Genomic DNA, 15678 nt, shown 5'->3' with positions numbered 1-15678 from the left:
ACTACACAAAATAAATTTAACTTTTCAGGAATCTTTTTCCTGAGGAAAATTAGGAAAACACTGCTGGCAATGTCTGGTACTGTCCACAAAAAATTTGCTGTGGCAGTCTGTGAAGGAGAGGGAGACTGATACATCATTAAAACAAAAGGGTTTGGACCTTGGCCTCAGAGCTGATCAGAAACAGAAAATGGGCTGCTGTATTAAGTACATTCCCTTCAGGGTTTACCCACAAGAAATATGTTTTTCCTGGAAAAAGCTGCTAAGCAGCTGGCAGAGAAAGCCAAGTGTTAAGCTTTTCAAGAGAGGAACCACGTCTCTGATCAGCCTGGTAGAAAGGGCTCAGCCAGGTGTAAAAGCAGTTTTTCCACTATTTGCTTTCCCAGATACTTTCTTCTCCACAAAATTCAGAGCATTTCCCTATTTTGATGGATTTAAACAAAAGTTAACTAAATTTTTGCTCACAACATTATCCAGTGTAGAGAACAGATAAGAATGAATGGAGATCAATATTTACCTTGAGCTACAACCTGTGATTTTGGTTAATTTGAATGTAAAACATCTTGCAGAGGGGAAAGGACTTATTATCACTGCTTATGTTCATGAAAATTTTGAAGAATATGCTATCTTGAGAATATAAATTTCCCTTCAGTGCTTGTCCTGAAAAAATAGGGCCTCCTACACATTCTGAAAGTTAACTGGGACAAAGGGGAACAATTTCAAGTATTTTACATAGCAATTCAATTGAAATTGTAGTCATGCTTTGTCACTTGTAGAAAGAAGTCAAGATATAGAAGAAAACCAATGCCAGAAATTTTAGTTTTGTGACAGAGGCAGGTTCACTGCTGAATTAACAAGGTAAAAAAGAATAGGGTGAGAAAAGTATTAAAATCAGACCTGTTTCTACCTAGACTTGCAGGATAACCTGCTAAAATAACAGCAGCACTGCTTCATATTTCAGTTTTGCAATAGGACCAGCAGAGCTGTGCAGGTTAGGAAGCTTGCTGTTGTGCTTGGGCCCTTCTTAACCTACTAGCTTGATGTGCTCCTAAAAGCAGAAGCCAGCCTGAAACACTTGCCTGGTGACATTAGAAAGCCTTTTTTAACAAAAAAACTATTCAATTTCTAGCCCAGTGACACAAGCACATGCAGCACAGCCATGTGCACCCTGAACTTCAGGGCAGACTCTACCACACACGTCTGTCATGCCACTTTCACATAGTCACAACTGTGTTAAATCAAAGGCAACTGATGTCACTGCTAAAAGGCTCAGCAGCCCCACAGCAAAGCATCTTTACATTTGGGAAGTGTTAATGTGCCATAAAAACATTTTGCCTTCCAAAGCCACCATATATACCAGAATGTCAAAAGCAATTATTGTAATGCGCACAGAAACACACAGACAGAATATTCTGCAGTGAATTTTCAGTGAGTATAACCACTGTGCTGAGAGATCCAGGACAAGGGGAGATTCCCTTCCACAAATTCTCCCTGCCCATGGCAGGGGGTGGGAACTAGATCATCTTCAAGGTCCCTTTCAACCCAAACCATTCTGTGATTCCATGAAATATATTGCTGTTTTAAATGAGAAAATATGCTATGAAAGAACTTAGCTTTTTTAGATAGAGGTTTAAAAATTATAACAACTGCTTTGTTATTATAAAAAATTATAATAACCGCTTTAATCAAACTACTGTTCAGTTTTATGTTACAGGCTGATGGGAAGGGCATGAAAAAGAGGGAAATACATTGTGTACATGAAATACATTGAAATTACATGTGTAATTTCAGCATGAGAGCTACATAAATGACATTGCACAAATGTTCTCCTACTGCCCAACTCCCATCCTGACAGAGCTGAGTGGTCACCCACAGGAAGGAATACACAAAGTAGTAAATTCTGCAGCACAGGAACTATCAGCTCTGTGACTTATCGCCTTCCTCCAGGGCAGCTGGGGTCAGGGTAAGTGCAAGTAAGCAAGCAATGCTGCTGAACTTCAGGGCTGGAACAACTCTTCCAAAGGTTATCCTCCAGCAGCTGGTACCTTCCCTCCTGAACTACAGAAGAGCTGTGGCATTTGATCACATAAATGACCATGCTGCCATGCAAATATGATGTTAAAGCCAAAATCAAGAGCTAGAAAATAAAACCCAGCCCTGTCCAGCCAGCTCAGCATGGTCTTTGTACAGATGGGGAAGAGAAATGGACTCATAAAGCTGCAGAAAAACCTAAATAAAAAACACGGAATGTTTAAGAAGGAATTGTCCTAATTAATAGTAATAGAACAACATACAGAGGAAGAAACCTTGCTCGCTGGACCTCTGTAAAACCCTAGTCTCATATTTATTTGTGATACAAGACAAAGGGACAAACACAGCCCTACCCAGTCAGAACAAGGCTTGTTCTTTCCTCCATTCCTTTGCCACTTTAGCCGCTTGGGCATTTCCAGCTGTGCTACCTGGCAGAAAGGAGCAGGAGCAGGAATAGGGTCATGACTCCTGTTAATTACAGGGCATCCAGATCTGCATGCAGAGTTTGGCAAACAGAGGAAAGCCACAAGTACAAGCATTCTCATTATTTTCACAGGTCAGATTTCTCACTGGCTGTAAGCAATTAGAAAATAAATAACTCTGAAGAAACACATCTAAGCAATGATGCAGAAGTTGGTTTTTCCAGTGAATCTGGGAGGAAATAAAAAATCTGCCTTGTATGGCAGGGCTAAGCAATACCTCTGGAGTTACAGACGGTGTTGCACAAATGGATGAGCCTGGATTGCTGCAGAGGCTGCATTTAGTCATCTACAAAAAGCCCCTTCACATCAGCACAAGTCAGTGGTCAGATCTTCCACTTCCTGTTTCCCAAAGTGGCTCAGGAGCCTTCCCTAAGCCCTGCTCCCTAAGGAGGCGGGGGCAGGCAGGAGCAGCAGCTCCCAGTGCTGGCACTGGCTCTGTCACCAGAACACAGGGAATTGAGCATTGTGTTAAGCACAAAGAAAAAGACATGTTTTTTTTTTTTTTTGTCTCAGGGCATTTATTATTTTATCAAGCTGAAATACAATGCCTCTTTTCACCAGGATAATAATTGACAAATGTATTATTCCCCCATTCATTGCCTCAAAGCTGGAGTGAGTTAAAGCATGCCTGAAAGAAATCCTCTTAAGCTTTTATGACCTGCTATTTTTACTGTTAAATTTCAAGCAATTAACATGCCTGTTCCTTAAAGGCAAATGAGGAGCAAAACACTGTCTGTTTGCCCAGGGGCACATCCCTTAAGCACAGACATGCAGGAAAGCAGTGTGGCCTCTATCAACTCCACCTGGCACATGGAAAAGCCTACTGCAAATGTTCACTGTATAAACTCATAAATGCACTGTAATTAACATTGGAAGATGTGTCTAGAACCTACACGTGTGGCTCATTTTACCCCACCAGAAGTTTTTGGCTGCGATATTAATGATGATTATTAACTAGGAACACAAGATTATTTCTTAAAAGTACCCAAACAAACAAAAAACGCACTTGTATTCTGGTAAACAATAAGCCCAAAGAACAACAACAAAAAGAAGATAGTTATAATCTGGTTTTGCTGCCTTGACACTGATTCAGAAAAAAATGTCAGACTTGGCAGATTATTGGAGATTTTTAGTAATCTGACAGATATGCTCCTATAGAACGAGATGAATGATAAGTGAGTGAAAGAATGATAACGACTTGGTGTTTGTGGGTGCCATTGAATACTTTTTTCCTTTTTGTTTTTTGCAAGAAAACTGGTGGTTTTTACAAAAAGATACGAAGATTTCAGAAATCTGAACACTAACAACATTTTGTGGCATAACTTGACAGTGAAATTGGAAGAAGGGCTTCTCCACTCTACTGCACATGATTTTAAAAGGCCGCATCAATCTAGGAACTTTTAGGCTGCCAAGTCAAAATACTGGCAGAAGCAAGAATGAATAACAACCAACCAGACCTTCAAGGCACAGGTGTTTCCTCTGCCTTACCACATGGGTCTTTGCTAATCCCATGTCATGGGGAGGTTTTTCCGCTGCCCTGAAACATGCTGTGGAAAACAGGATTCAGCACGGAGTGGCTGGAGCAGAAAAGCACATGCAGTGCATTCTCATGACCTGCCACAGCCTGTGGAAATCACTGTGTGCACCAGAGCATGAAGAGTGACTGAAATGTTTCATGCCCACACTGCTGCTGCTCAGCTCTTCTGTGCTTCAGCAATGGGTAAGGAATGCCTACAACCTGAGTGCTGCTATCATAGAAGCCACAAACACTGTGCAGCTATATCTGAAGGGGAAAATTTTTAAAAAGACATTTTTCCACAATTTTTAGGCCATATTCCTGGTTTCAGATGAAAGTTCTGGGTATTTCTGCCTAAACCACCTTTGCAGATATTGAAAATATCTTTCCTCGTATGACACGATCTTAATAGGAAGAAAACCCCTCGGGGTGCATTGGGAATTAGGTTGCCAACTGTTTTAGGATTGCTGAAAAGTACAGAGGAGAAATATAAATAGGTTAACATGCAAGAAGAATAATGTTTGCTCACTCAGGCTTTCAGCACATACCAGGGACAACAACTCTAAAAGAGAGGGGAGGAAAAGGAGAGCACAAGCAAGCCTTGACTAGCTGCCAGTCAAAAACCAGCCGCATTCACACTGACCATGAAAAAATCCATGAAACCTTTCTGCTTCCCCACAGAGGGGGCAGGGACACCCCATCAACCCCACAGTGACCCCCAGGTTACCTGTGGCATCAAATACAATGGGCTGGCAGTTCCTGTTGGAGTTCCAGTTGCATTTAAGCACCTGCCCTCCCTCTACAATGTTGTGCTGGCTCGTGTTGGCTTTCGGAGCTCCCACCAGAAGATATGTCCTGCAGGAAAAAGGAGAAGCAAAACAAAGGTTTCAACACCTAAGGCACAGCTGTTAAAACTTTGTGACATCTCAAGAGTTAATAAAGCAGAAGTCTTGCCTACTCTGATGTAAATCCAACTCGAACTACTCCCAGTTACAGAGAAATTCATATGAGGTTCTCTTTTCTGCATGCAAAAGCATGCTAAAAAAAACCCAACCACCCATTTACCAAAAAAAGAGAGAGAAAAGATATGACAAACTTAAAGTATCCAAGCCTCTTTAGGATTATATTGTAAATGAGAGAAACACCTTTTATATTATTTTTTCCTTTCAAAAATATGTACGTGCACAGCAGAACAGGAAATTGTGCACTTCTGTCCCTTACAAAAGCCATCAGGTGGCACAATTTCTGTTAATTTTGTGAGTAAGGGTAATTCGAGGAAGTCAGTCAAAAATGGAAACAATGTATAAACAAAGCAGCAGCGCTGGGGGAGCTCAGCATGGACTGAACGTGATGAGTCAGCCCTGCCTGAGCAAGTGCTCTGTAAAAACAATCTCCAAGTGCCAGCCTCCCCGCGCCACAGATCTGCATGCTAATGAATCCTCACCCACACTCATTGCACAGTCATCATTTTCTTATTGGCATCTGCTGTGCCTTCCTGCATCTCTGCTTCTACAGACACTTGCGGGGTGCACCCCGAGCAGGAACTGCCTCCAGACTGTTCCTGCAGGTGGCAAAATGCAGGTGGCAAAATTCGGAAGTGTCAGGGCAAGAAACAGACTGAACAAGGCTCTTGGTGTCTTCCAGGAGCCCCAGCACCTCTGAGACACACTTCACTCACCAGCACTTGACTGAGAAAGTCAATGTGAAGCATGAAGTCATGCTTGGAGGACAAAACCAAGTGCCTCCTTTCATCAGGATCAGTCTGCTCTGTCTCTGCCCTTTGGACTGCTTAAGAGGGAATGCAGCCTGCAGGAGCAAGTCTTGTCAGGCACTACAGCTCTCCAGCTTGGAAAGCTTGGGTTAGCTGAACAAGCTGCAGGACTGGTTGGAGAGAATGTCTACAGGCAGGCAAATCCAGGCTTATCAAACTTGCTCTGGTTTTCAGAGTCATCTCCAGGCTCCTTTTTCATAAAGAGATAAGCATAGGTATAAACATGCAGCACCTCATCAAAGCTCAGCTTGCATGAAGACCTACCAGTTTTCAACCTCTGAGAATTTTCAGAACCTTAAAAATGCCCTGGCATGGACCCTGATAGAAAATCCAGGCTAGCTGGCAATCCATTTGTTTTCTTTAGTTGCCATTCTTAGACTGTCTAGATTTTTAGAAAAGGAATTTGAAACACTTTAATCAACATAAAATCAGCTCTCTGGGCAGAACAGAAATGCTTAAAAATGAACATTATAATGCCAAGTAAAGAAACATATCAATTTTTATAATTACAATCTATTAAACAAGTGGTAGCTTACTTCCCATTTTACTCCTGTCCCACTGACTTGTGAGAAGTCCCCCAAATGAAGCACTTGTTTAAAAGATTTATTAACTCCCATTCCAATAATATATTTTAAATTTTTCTTAAGCTAATATTTGTGATGAAGTTTATTAAAAAGATTACAAATAAAGGAACCCTTATATGGCTCCACAAAGGTCTTTTCCCCAAGTAAAAAAAATGCATTTTCACCATCAGAGACCAAGCAAGCAGATTTTGTCACAGCTCTTATAATAGTATGCAAATTACCTAAATACTTAGAAGTCTCTAATCCACATACTTTAGGAAAGAGGGAATAGAAGGACAATTGGATTTCCATGGGAATACACCAGCTATGCTTTGGTACTGCCAATTTCCTGAATCATGTTCCTGATCCATCCACCCCATCCCAGTGCTGGGGCAACACTGGAGTGTTCTGGCACCTCTGGTGTGCCTTTCCATGGGCAACAAAGAAACTGGGGCTCCCATGGAGCTGCATCCTGGACTATCAAGGGCAGCTCCTCTGAAGCAGAGGGTGTGTGACAAACCTGTGCCAGCTGTCAAGGAGCTGTGCTCCTATGGAAGCTGTGCCCACGGCCAGGCACCCTGACACAACACCGCTTCCACTCCTGGAATGGGATTTTCCTCCTGGACTTCTAAATATGCTTTAGTTTGGCATCCAGCAGGTCAAAATAGACTGTGAAACAGCAGCTTGAGTGTTCAGGGACTAACAGCATGCCTTTGTTGTCAGGCTAAGCAATCCAAAGAGCTTTAGCCCAGCGAAACTGACTTAATCTCTGGTACTGATGTATTAAACAGGTGATGAATAAAAGCTCTAAAACAGGTGAGGAATAAAAGCTCACCACAGCAAAAAGAAAGACATAGAAACCACATGACACCCCATATGCCTGGACACTGCATACAAGTATTTCTGGCTATTTCAGGAGAAAAATGTCAGTGTCTATAGGCATAAACTGAAAACTGAACACCACGAGAGCCTGTTCCTGTGAAAGCTGCAGAGCTACTTGATTCAATTACAAACTTTAATGTAAAATAAAGTTCTTTGGTTAGAAGGTACAAACAAAATTTTAGTGATGACAAAAAAAAAACAAAAAAAAAACAAAAAAAAAAAAAACCAAAAAAAAAAACCATAGAATTCCCTTTGAAATATACAGAAGCTTTTCATGCTGCCTGACAACCACACTGTTTTCTTTAACAGCAGTGCACTTGGAGGTCAATAGTTCTTATAAAAATAATGGAAAGGTTCCAAATAGTGATTTCATGGAGAGCTGTGTCACATAATTCCTTATCAGAAAGCAAGGAAGAAAGTTTATTACATCCATTTACCAGTCTCTTGATAACTCTGCAGCCACACATGCTGACTTAAAAATAAAGGGCGGGACAAAAATAGAAGCTTTTTTCTTTTAGTACCAAGACTTACAGGATTAAGATAGCAGAGAAAGATGGTGCAACATGTGCAAGTTAAGACAGGATGGCTTCTAATATATGTAGGTAATAAAAAAACGCAAACAAAGCCAGATGATGTACAGCAGAAAGACTTACTCAATAGCTGTACAATTTGCTTATAAAGTTTCACAAGCTAAAGATTAACGGGGGAGAGAGAATATCCCTTCAGCAGGATGAAAGCCAGCAGCTTTTCCAATCTTACAGCCCTTAAGATGGGAGAGGAGTGGGGGGAAAGCGACAAAAGCTGGATGTTACTGTAGCCCGCATTTCAGAGCCAGAGCCTGATTCATTCTGGCGACACCGAGGCTGTGCAGTTAGCGACTCAGTGAGGATTCAAAGGTCTGAAACGCAACAGCGACTACACACTGCCTAATCTTTAACATGAAACGGGAACATATTCAGGAAGCAGACGCGGAGAGTGCTTACATGGAACTTTTCCTTCTCTAGACTCCTCAGCAGTTTGGAGACTGGCACAGACTCACCACAACTCAAACACAGCACTCCCGCAAAGCACACTCAAAGAGAGAACAGTGTATCTTCTGAAATGCCACGGGACACAGCTTCAGCAACCAAAACACCACAACTACGTCTTTCTACACTGTATTCACCACCACCATCATTCGCATCAGACCAGGCTATGCGGAGAACCCCGCAGCACAAGGTTCCCGTCCCACCGCAGCCCCCGGCCGCTCGGCATCGCCTTTGGCTCCCCGGCCAGGGCGTCTCGGCCGCCCCGGCGGGGCAGGGATGCGATCTGTCCCTGCCGGCACCGCCGGGGGCTCCATCCCCGCTCGGGGCCTGAGCAAAGCCGCGTCCCCTCCGAGAGCCGCCCCGGCTGCGGAGAGAGCGGGGGCAGCTCCGCATCCTCCGCCCGCTCTCGCCCCGCGCCGGGGCAGCGGCTCGGTGGGGCACAGCACGGCACGGCTCGGCACGGCACGGCACGGCTCGGCACGGCTCGGCACGGCGCGGCACGGCTCGGCTCGGCACGGCGCGGTGCGCACTTACGAGAAGGGGTCGGGGGCGAAGAAGTCCACGGCGAAGCCGAAGTAGCTGCCCGCCGGGCCCGAGTAGACGGCGGGGCGCTCCACGTCCAGGTTGAAGGCGCTGCCCGGGGCCAGCGCGGCGCCCAGCAGGAGCAGGAGCGGGGGCAGCACCGCGCCCAGGCGCGCCATGGCCCGGCCGCGCTGCTCCGCGGGCGCGGCTCTGCCGGGACGCGCCGGCCCCGCGCCTTTCCCGCGGCGGGGCGGGGAGCCAAGCGCAGCCACTTCCCCTTTCTCGCCGGGACGGGGGCGGCAGGAAGGAGAGGCGGCATCATGTGGTGCCGGGGGCGGGCCCTGGCCGCTCCGCGCCCGGGCCGCCGCTCTCTTCCGCCGGGAGCGGCCGGCACCGCCCGGGGCCGCGGAGCTCCTCCGGGCATCCCGCTCTCATCTCTGCCCGAGCTAAAGGCTGGAGCAGGGTCAAGGAAAGTGGTCCTTGTGGCCGTGGTGAAGCCCTGGCACAGGTTGCTCAGAGAAGTGAGGCTGCCCCGTCCCTGCAAGTGTTCAGGGCCAGGTTGGATGGGGCTTGGAGCAAACTGGGATGGTAGAAGGTGTCCCTGCCCATGGCAGGGGGTGGGATGAGATGGCCTTTAAAGCCCCTTCCACCCCAAACCATTGTACCATCATCATATGAAGGAGTGCTAAAATTTGAAGAGGGGGACACATCCGTGCGTGGTCTTAAGTCTGTTTGGTGAAACCTTTCTGAACAAGTCTTTCAGGAAAGCAAACAATGCTTTCCTGAAAGAAAACAAAGCAAACTGTTAAGCAAACAATGGAGCGCCAGTGTGCACCCAGCCATGCAGAAAGAAAATTCTGATTTTCAAACACGTAGTCGATTAAATGAAGTAATTTTAAATCCCAGGATCCCAGCATCTCCCCAGCCACAGGAATGCCGAGCAGCAGGTGCAAGGCCGGGAAGAGGGAATCTGCAAATCCTCCCTGATGGAGATCTCTGTTACTGTTGCACCCCTGCACTGCCCACCTGGAGAAAAAGCACAGGGGCAGCTCCAATCCCTTCAGCTGCACTTTGCAGCTCTTGTGTCATCTCTCACTGATAACATTTTAGCGCTATCATTCTGGCTTAGTCAGATGCAGCCTCGTCCTCCTCAGCCCATATAAGAGTTTAACATCTGCTGAGTATAGCAGTCTCTCAGGTAACAGAAAACACACTGCACACCTACAAAGAGCAAATAATTAATATTAATTCAAAATATTATTTTCTACAAATTAATATTAACATTTTAATATTAATATTTAATATATAAGAGGACTGGTGTTTATTGCCACCAAAAGTCTAAACTTTTTGCTTTCCTCATTGTGAGCATGATAAAAAGCGACAGAACAAATAATGACGTTTCAAGCCCTGAATAAAAGTTTAAAATACCATGTTTACCAAGGGACTGATTTAGTCTAATGGGAATCCCAAAAGAAAAATATTTCTACAATAAGCAGAGGAAAACCCACAGGAACACCAGCTACTCCTGTGTTCCATTCACTTGTTCTTGCTCTTAATTATCATTTCTTCAGGAAGCCACTTAAAAATTCTATCAAGAAGGGGGGTTCCTATACATGAACTTGATACTTGTTGCTAAGTTTTCTAACTTTGCTGCCTCCTCAACAGGTTAAAAAGAAACCACCCAACCCAACAAACACAAACTCCACATTACTTTTATTGTTATTTACTAACTTATCTAAGGGCTTTTGTACTACAGACCTGATCAAAGCAAAACTGCAGATGAGTTAATAAGTTTCTAAACTCTAGTAAATAGGGCAATAAACGAAAAGAGTGGTTTATGAGTACTTTGATCAGCAACTTAGGGAAAAGGAGGATTGATTTTTCTCTACTTGGTTGCATAACCTGACAATGTCACACAAGCAGCAAAAGATAAGTTATCTTTAGGATAGTAGAATTTTTTTTTACCAAATTATCAATTTTGGCTTCCTAGGGATTGTATAACCTCACAACATCACACAAGCAGTGAAGGATAAGTTCTCTTTAAGATACTAGAATTTTTCTACCAAATGATCCGTTTTGGCTTCCTAGGGATTGTAAAATCTTACAATATCACACAAGCAGCAAAGGATAAGTTACCTTTAAGATACTAGATTTTTTTTACCAAATGATCAATTCTGGCTTCCTAGGGACTGTATAATCTCACAATACCACACAAGCAGCAAAGGATAAGTTACCCTTAAGATACTAGAATTTTTTAACCAAATGATCAATTTTGGCTTCCTAGGGACTGTATAACCTCACAAAAACACACAAGCACTGAAGGATAAGTTATCTAAGATACTAGAATTTTTTTACCAAATGATCAATTCTGGCTTCCTAGGGACTGGCTGTGCAGCACTTCTTGCTGTTGGAAATTTCAAAGCCAGTCCACAGGAGCGCCTCAGGGGTACTCATCCCTCATCCAAAGGCTTTCCTCCCTTTCAGAGGGCTGTTCTTTGGCAGCCGTTCCGTGCCCCTTTGGGCTGGCCAAGGTGAGGTTCCTCGCTGCCCTGAGTCAGCTGCCCGGGGCTGAGTCACGGCTGCGGGAGGAAGCGGCGGCGCTGCTGTCTGGCCCTAATTCACAGCACGATGGGAGTCAACCCGTCTAGACAGCCCCGGAGCCGAGGCACAGCTCCCTGTAAGGCATCACAGCCCCCAGCCTCCACGTGGGAAAAAGAGAATTAAGTGTACGGGCTTGGGATGCACTTCTAATCAAAGCCAATCTTACTGGAAATGAGGGAAAGCGCTTTCTGTTACATGAGAAGTTGAATGATTGACTCCATTGCTTGCATCGAGCTAGCCTGGCTGACAGGGTATCTGACAGAGCTATTGAGGTATCTGTCTGACAGAATCCTGGACAGAGGAGTGAAAGTCAAACCCAGACTTTGCTCTTTATGCAGAGCAGCAAACACCCTTCCAGTGAGGATGTGATTTTCTTTCCTAGTTGGTTTAGTTCTCAGCATGACTAACAAATAGATAAGGAACAGCCAGTGAGATCATATTGCAGAATGTAAACAAGTTAATTATGTGTTTCCATATTTACTTGTTACCTGTAGCTTTCAGTTCTCAGGCTAAGATATCCAGTGGTGAAAATCAACAGCTGAGAAGTGGGCAGGACCCGGATTCCTTCTAAGCCACCAAACTTTTTGTCTGCATTCAAAACAGCATACAATCATTTTGGAATTGGTTGGAGTCTAAAGACTTCAACTCTATCCAACAGATCCAAGTCATATTTCTGCTACAAGTTACTGGTCTTGTTAGTTTTTATTCAGACAACAAGCCATTAACACAGCTGAATAAAACTTCACAAGATGCAAAGCACTTTTGGTAGGCAAGTATTGTTTTTTTGCTATTCCTGAGTGTCCAGCTTGTAGTAGAGTATTTCACAATGTTTCTCCTTTGAGTTTCCACCTCATGACATGAAAGGCAGCAGCAAGAAATGGACAAAGTGCCACAATTCAGTAGAAACTGCAAACGTGCAAACCACTGTGGTCCTACTTCAAAGGGCCAGCAAGGGGTCCTGTACGTGAGCAATAAACTTCAGCCTCTAGGTGGATTCAGTGCTTTACAGTACCAGCAGAATGAATATCTGCAGCAAAGAAAGGATCACCACTCACTTGTTCATCCAGACAACTATTAGTGTCCCAGAAAAGCCTTCATCGATGTGAGAGATTTAGTAAATATTTTGCTCTCGTGCCACAACCAGACATGGACTTTCCAAGAGGCTTAGCTGCTCTGAACAGACCTTTTAAGAAGCTAACTCAGTTTCTAACAAGGTAATAGAAAACAAAGTAAAAGATGGACTTCACATATTAGTTTGCTTTGGTCAGTTTCTGCCTTTTTATTTCTATTTTGTTTAATACTAATATCTTTGTTGTTCATTGGGAAAAATCAAACATTACATCTGAAAACTGTGGAAGCATTCAGTGGCAAAACACGAGGAAACCACTAGAAATGTTTAGGCTTGATTTGCTGTATTGCTCCTATGAGCAATGCACATCAGCCAAATCTCACTGGGTTGTTAGCAAAAGCTGTCCTTAGCCCGGGGCTATGGGGCAACGTTTTCACAACAAGGGTATGGCTGCATTTGTTCTCCCAGCACCGAGTCTGAGATCTCCCAGATCAAAAGGAAGTGAGCTGTACCAGGTTTTTTTCTGATTTGCTCAATACTGATAGCTGTGTTACTCCAGCGTTAGTCAAAGTCTTTCTGCAATTCCCTTTTTGTGTTTTATAGAGCGCTCATTACTCACCAGGCCTTTTTTTTTTAACATTAGGATTTCATAGCACCAAATTCAGACAGCACTGCTTGATTTACCCAAGGATTCATACTTCTCCAGTCTGACAAAGTTGGTCATTATAAATCACATGTGACTCAGTCTTAGCTTCACAAAGCACTTCAGCAGATTACCAAACAAATAAATCCAGATGCTGCTCAGTAACACCCTCAAAGACTTAGATATTTTAAAAGATATTTTTAAAGAGTACTTCCCCCCTAGGACAAAAACTTTGACAGGAAATAATGCAACACGGGAGAAATGGATCAGGAAAAAACCCAAGCAAGCTCCACAGTATTCTTTGCACCACCTCTCTGAAAATGTTTTCAAAATACGTGTGCATACAGAAGATGTAACAGAGACAAAAAGCGAAATACCACCCTGCTCTGTTAAGGAAGAGGGTGTGGGAACACACCAGCCCAGAGGGAAAAGCCTGGGAAGTCACCACACCTACCCCAGAAGGAGTGCAGTGCTCTTGGGTAATCACAGTGACAGAGATATGGGGCTCTTAGGGCTTCTGGTGGGAAAGGTCTCAGGAAAGCTTTCCAGAAGGGGATGGGGAGAATTTTTTAATCTAGAGAGCATGATGGAACTAGCTTTGTGCTCCTAGAGTGGGAAAAGAGATGAAGCATTGAAATTAACAGGCTGTGCACATGTCTCACATGGAATATTTGTATTGTGGATGGAAGTTCTGTACTTCTGCTTCTCCATTCCCACTGAAATGTCTGACCTGGCACAGCAGCTGTGCAGCCCATGAGATGGAAAGCTCCCATGTGAGTTCCTCCTGCAGTGATTGTTCCTTTACAGGCCAATTCCAACACCCAGAACTGCACTTCTCCCCAATCCCCCTTCTGCCTGTATCCAGCAAATCTTGTAAACACAGCAGTCACAAGGAGTACTGGAGTGCTAACAGTACACTTGATTAAACAAAGAATCATCCCTCCCATCTCTTCAGCACTCTCTCCTCGTTTCTTTCTGCCTTTCCTGGAAGGAAGGTCCACTGCTTGCTGGATGCCATGAAATTTAACTCGATATATCTTTTTACATTCACAAAGACACTCCAGAACCTGCTGCTTTTATGCAGGTCCCTGAAGGTGAGGAAGACATTTATTTATTCTGCCATCATCTTATTCTTAGTTACATCTTAATCTCCTTCCTAAGAATCTTTCTCTTCTTTTGCCTGCCACTGCTTTCATACTATTTTAGGTACTGTCATTTCTGCTGAGTCCATCATCCATGGCAAGTGTGCACCCAGGTTTTATTTAGAAAGTGGAAGTGCCTGTGTCTGGCAGCAATTCTTGTGGAACAGTATTCTGCAGGGACAAAGTGAAACAGAGCACTTCCCCTCATACAGGCTCTATAGGCACAGAGCATGGGTCACTTTCTAGTTTGTTTCCATTTATGGAAAATTTCCAGATGACAAGAGGCATTTCCTAGGTTTCTTACATTCTTAACTGCTTCTGGTTATACAGAAATACCAGAGACCACTGCTTCCTGTTGTATCCCTGAGATATTGTTATCCTGTCTTAGTGTAAATCATCTCCTATTTAGTACAAATGACAGCTTCTTATGTACAACTTTTGAATCTTTCCACCAAACTTTGTAGTTTTTTCTGGGTTTTTATATTAATTTTCTGATTTTTTTTCCTATGGTGTTTTTACAACATGCATTTTCAAAGGAATCTAACAAGGCTCAGACTCACAAAGCAGTCTGTTGGTTTTTTAATTGATCATTCCAGGCACATAATGCCACATCTGCCTTGAAGCATCTGTCCTCCAGTGCTCCTGTATTACAGTAATGCTTCCACATTCCTGCTGAATGATTTGGAACAAAAACAAGTTTAAAACTTTCAAATTCCCTGGGAAAGGAATAATTCTTTAGACTGCTCTGTGCTTAGTAACAAGCTCAGACTTTAAACATGTTGAAGACTTAGATAACAAAATAATAACAGGATGCAGAGCAAGTAGGATTGAAAGGCAGTGGAGGAACAAAGACAAGTTCCTTTGTATCCAATACTCTGAATATTCTTTTACTCAGATACAAAAACACTAAAAGATGGTAAATACATGATCTGAGAGATATTTCCTTCCCCTTGTCCCTCAAGAAGCATTTCAAGTGTTTGAGCCCAGGCATTCTCCACGCTGACACACCAGCACAGCCACAGCTCCAGCCTCTTGCCTTCAGAAGACACCTTTACCATCTTACAGCGTGCCCCAGAGTTCAAACTTCCTCCCTCTTCCCCCAGCAGAAATGCCCCTTTCTCCCCAGAGAACCCCAACTCCCCCTCACTCTCACACTGAAGCCATGATATTTTGATCCTCTGTGTCCAAGGAATCCTGTCCTGTCTGGCATTAATATTAAACCAAAACATGTCCTCATCTATAAAACACTGTACATTGGTGACTATGCCATTGTTGAGTAACGTAACAAAACTTCCCTCAAGCAATAAAACTAAACATAGACCAAGACATAATCAGACCTTTATCCATTCCAGACCTTTATCCTTTATCCAACCCAAGAGGGTTTGGCCAGGGCAGTGAGGGCTGGGGGTGTTTGGTTTGTTTTCAAATTTG

General features: G+C 43.7%; 1 protein-coding gene and 1 long non-coding RNA gene across 2 annotated transcripts in view; both read right to left on the bottom strand.

The window, feature by feature from the left end:
* The window catches only part of ITGAV (integrin subunit alpha V), a 46547-nt gene extending 37467 nt beyond the window's left edge, over positions 1-9080 (bottom strand). The window contains exons 1-2 of the mRNA XM_064433771.1: positions 8805-9080; positions 4754-4881 (exon numbers count right to left, since the gene is read on the bottom strand). Of these exons, the coding sequence (XP_064289841.1) occupies positions 4754-4881; positions 8805-8971 (295 nt within the window). The 5' untranslated portion in view covers positions 8972-9080. The remainder of the gene's footprint in view (positions 1-4753; positions 4882-8804) is intronic.
* Positions 9081-9250: 170 nt separating this feature from the next.
* Positions 9251-15331, bottom strand: LOC135308601 (uncharacterized). The gene is made up of 4 exons (XR_010368982.1): positions 12449-15331; positions 11882-11981; positions 9819-10013; positions 9251-9330 (listed from the first exon to the last, which is right to left on the bottom strand). It is a non-coding gene; the product is annotated as an uncharacterized LOC135308601 (long non-coding RNA).
* Positions 15332-15678: the final 347 nt, after the last annotated feature.

The sequence above is a fragment of the Passer domesticus genome, chromosome 10 (assembly GCF_036417665.1).
Source record: "Passer domesticus isolate bPasDom1 chromosome 10, bPasDom1.hap1, whole genome shotgun sequence".
In the NCBI taxonomy this organism is placed as follows: domain Eukaryota; kingdom Metazoa; phylum Chordata; class Aves; order Passeriformes; family Passeridae; genus Passer; species Passer domesticus.
The sequence above is the reverse complement of the archived record's forward strand: the minus strand, read 5'-3'. Positions and strand labels throughout refer to the sequence as shown.